Source organism: Tupaia chinensis, unplaced genomic scaffold (assembly GCF_000334495.1).
Source record: "Tupaia chinensis unplaced genomic scaffold, TupChi_1.0 Scaffold000238_1, whole genome shotgun sequence".
Classification (NCBI taxonomy): domain Eukaryota; kingdom Metazoa; phylum Chordata; class Mammalia; order Scandentia; family Tupaiidae; genus Tupaia; species Tupaia belangeri.
In genome coordinates this window covers 1556397-1557727 of record NW_006159716.1, presented here as the reverse complement: position 1 = coordinate 1557727, position 1331 = coordinate 1556397, and the positions used below count along the sequence as shown (strand labels likewise).

General features: G+C 48.6%; 1 protein-coding gene across 1 annotated transcript; it reads right to left on the bottom strand.

The window, feature by feature from the left end:
• Positions 1-318: 318 nt before the first annotated feature.
• Positions 319-1042, bottom strand: LOC102502222 (mitochondrial import receptor subunit TOM22 homolog). The gene is made up of 2 exons (XM_006148654.1): positions 823-1042; positions 319-572 (listed from the first exon to the last, which is right to left on the bottom strand). Exons 1-2 carry the CDS (start codon positions 1040-1042, stop codon positions 319-321), a joined length of 474 nt encoding a protein of 157 aa, XP_006148716.1.
• Positions 1043-1331: the final 289 nt, after the last annotated feature.

Below are 1331 nucleotides of genomic sequence, written 5' to 3'. Positions count from 1 at the left end.
CAGGGCATCAGTTCCTACCCTACAACGAGATAGTGAGATCCTCCAGTTAGGAGCAATTTACTGAAAGGAGTGGGGTGGCCAGGGCTGAGGTAACCGTCTGCGTGGCTGTACCCTGATGTTGGAGCGAGGACTGAAGAAATAGGGTTGTGCAGAGGACACAGTGCAAATTGAGCGTCTCTCCATGAGACAACGTGGGGAGAATTCACCCCTCCAGGTTTAAATAGGTCAATGTGCCACAGTCAAAAAAAAAAAAAAAAAAATCCAAATAATCAGCAGTTCAAACACTATTCAATTTCTAGCTTCTTCCACCAAGACAGCTTAAGCAATAACAGTGAAGATCTTTCTGGGAAGTGAAGGTAGGGCCCCTGGCATTCCTCCCGATTGGCGGGTGTTAGGCCTGAGAAGTATCTGCCGCTGCTGCAGTGGCTGCTGTTGCTCCATTTGCAACTTCTCAGTCTCAAAGACAACAGGAAGAAGAACCAGGATCGTAAACGAAGTGGTCCCAGTCCACGAAGCTGCCCTTGAAAGCCTGTACATTTTTTGAGCCACAAAGAGGGAGAGATCAAAAGTGGCTCCGGGGGGAACCAGCAGTTAGCGTAATGGCTATATCGCTGGACTCCCACATAGTCAACCGCGGTTCGCGTCTCGGACCCGGTGGCTTAAATCTCACACCGGGCGCGTGTGCGTGCGTGCCCAAGATCCCGAGAGGAGAATGGAGGAGAAGGGATTGCGGCGTGACCATCCCCCCTGGGGGGTGACTTCTCGCTTTCTGTCTCTATGTCTCTGTCTGTCTGGCGAGCGCACGCGCCCTATAGCGAAAACCTCTCCAAAAAAAAAAAAAAAAATTGGCTCCGGCTGCTGACTGAACCCTCTCCGGGAACACCTCCGTCAGACCCCACAGTCTCCCCGAGAGGGTCTCTTCTAGCTCCTCGTCATCGTCCTCTTCCAGCTCCTCTTCCATCTTTTCTGCCTCGCCTTTCAGGAGCAATTCATCAGGGGACAGGGGCACCCCAGGGCCAACAGCAGCGGCAGCGGAAGCCATGACTATAGGGGACATCCTACTTGAGTTTCTTGAGGACAGGAACTGTGTCCTGTGTTCAGGATTGAATTCTTGGAGCCCAGAATGGGGCCTGACATATTTTAGATTATCCATAAGTAGATATTTATTCATTCTAAGTGAAGTAACTAAAACATTAATAACAGAAAACTTAAATGCACAACTAATGACCTTGAATTAATGGATATGTATGTAACTGTACAGAATATCAAATAGAGCAAACGTGTTTATTTCAACAACATGTGAAACAGCTGTAAAAGTTAACTCTAGACAA

Excerpts from the sequence above, each read along its gene's own strand:
- LOC102502222 (XM_006148654.1), bottom strand. The coding sequence starts at position 1,042 with ATGGCTTCCGCTGCCGCTGCTGTTGGCCCTGGGGTGCCCCTGTCCCCT. Across the intron at positions 573-822 it reads TTTTTTTTTTTTTTGGAGAG|CCACTTTTGATCTCTCCCTC; the intron begins GTTTTCGCTATA and ends TTCCCCCCGGAG.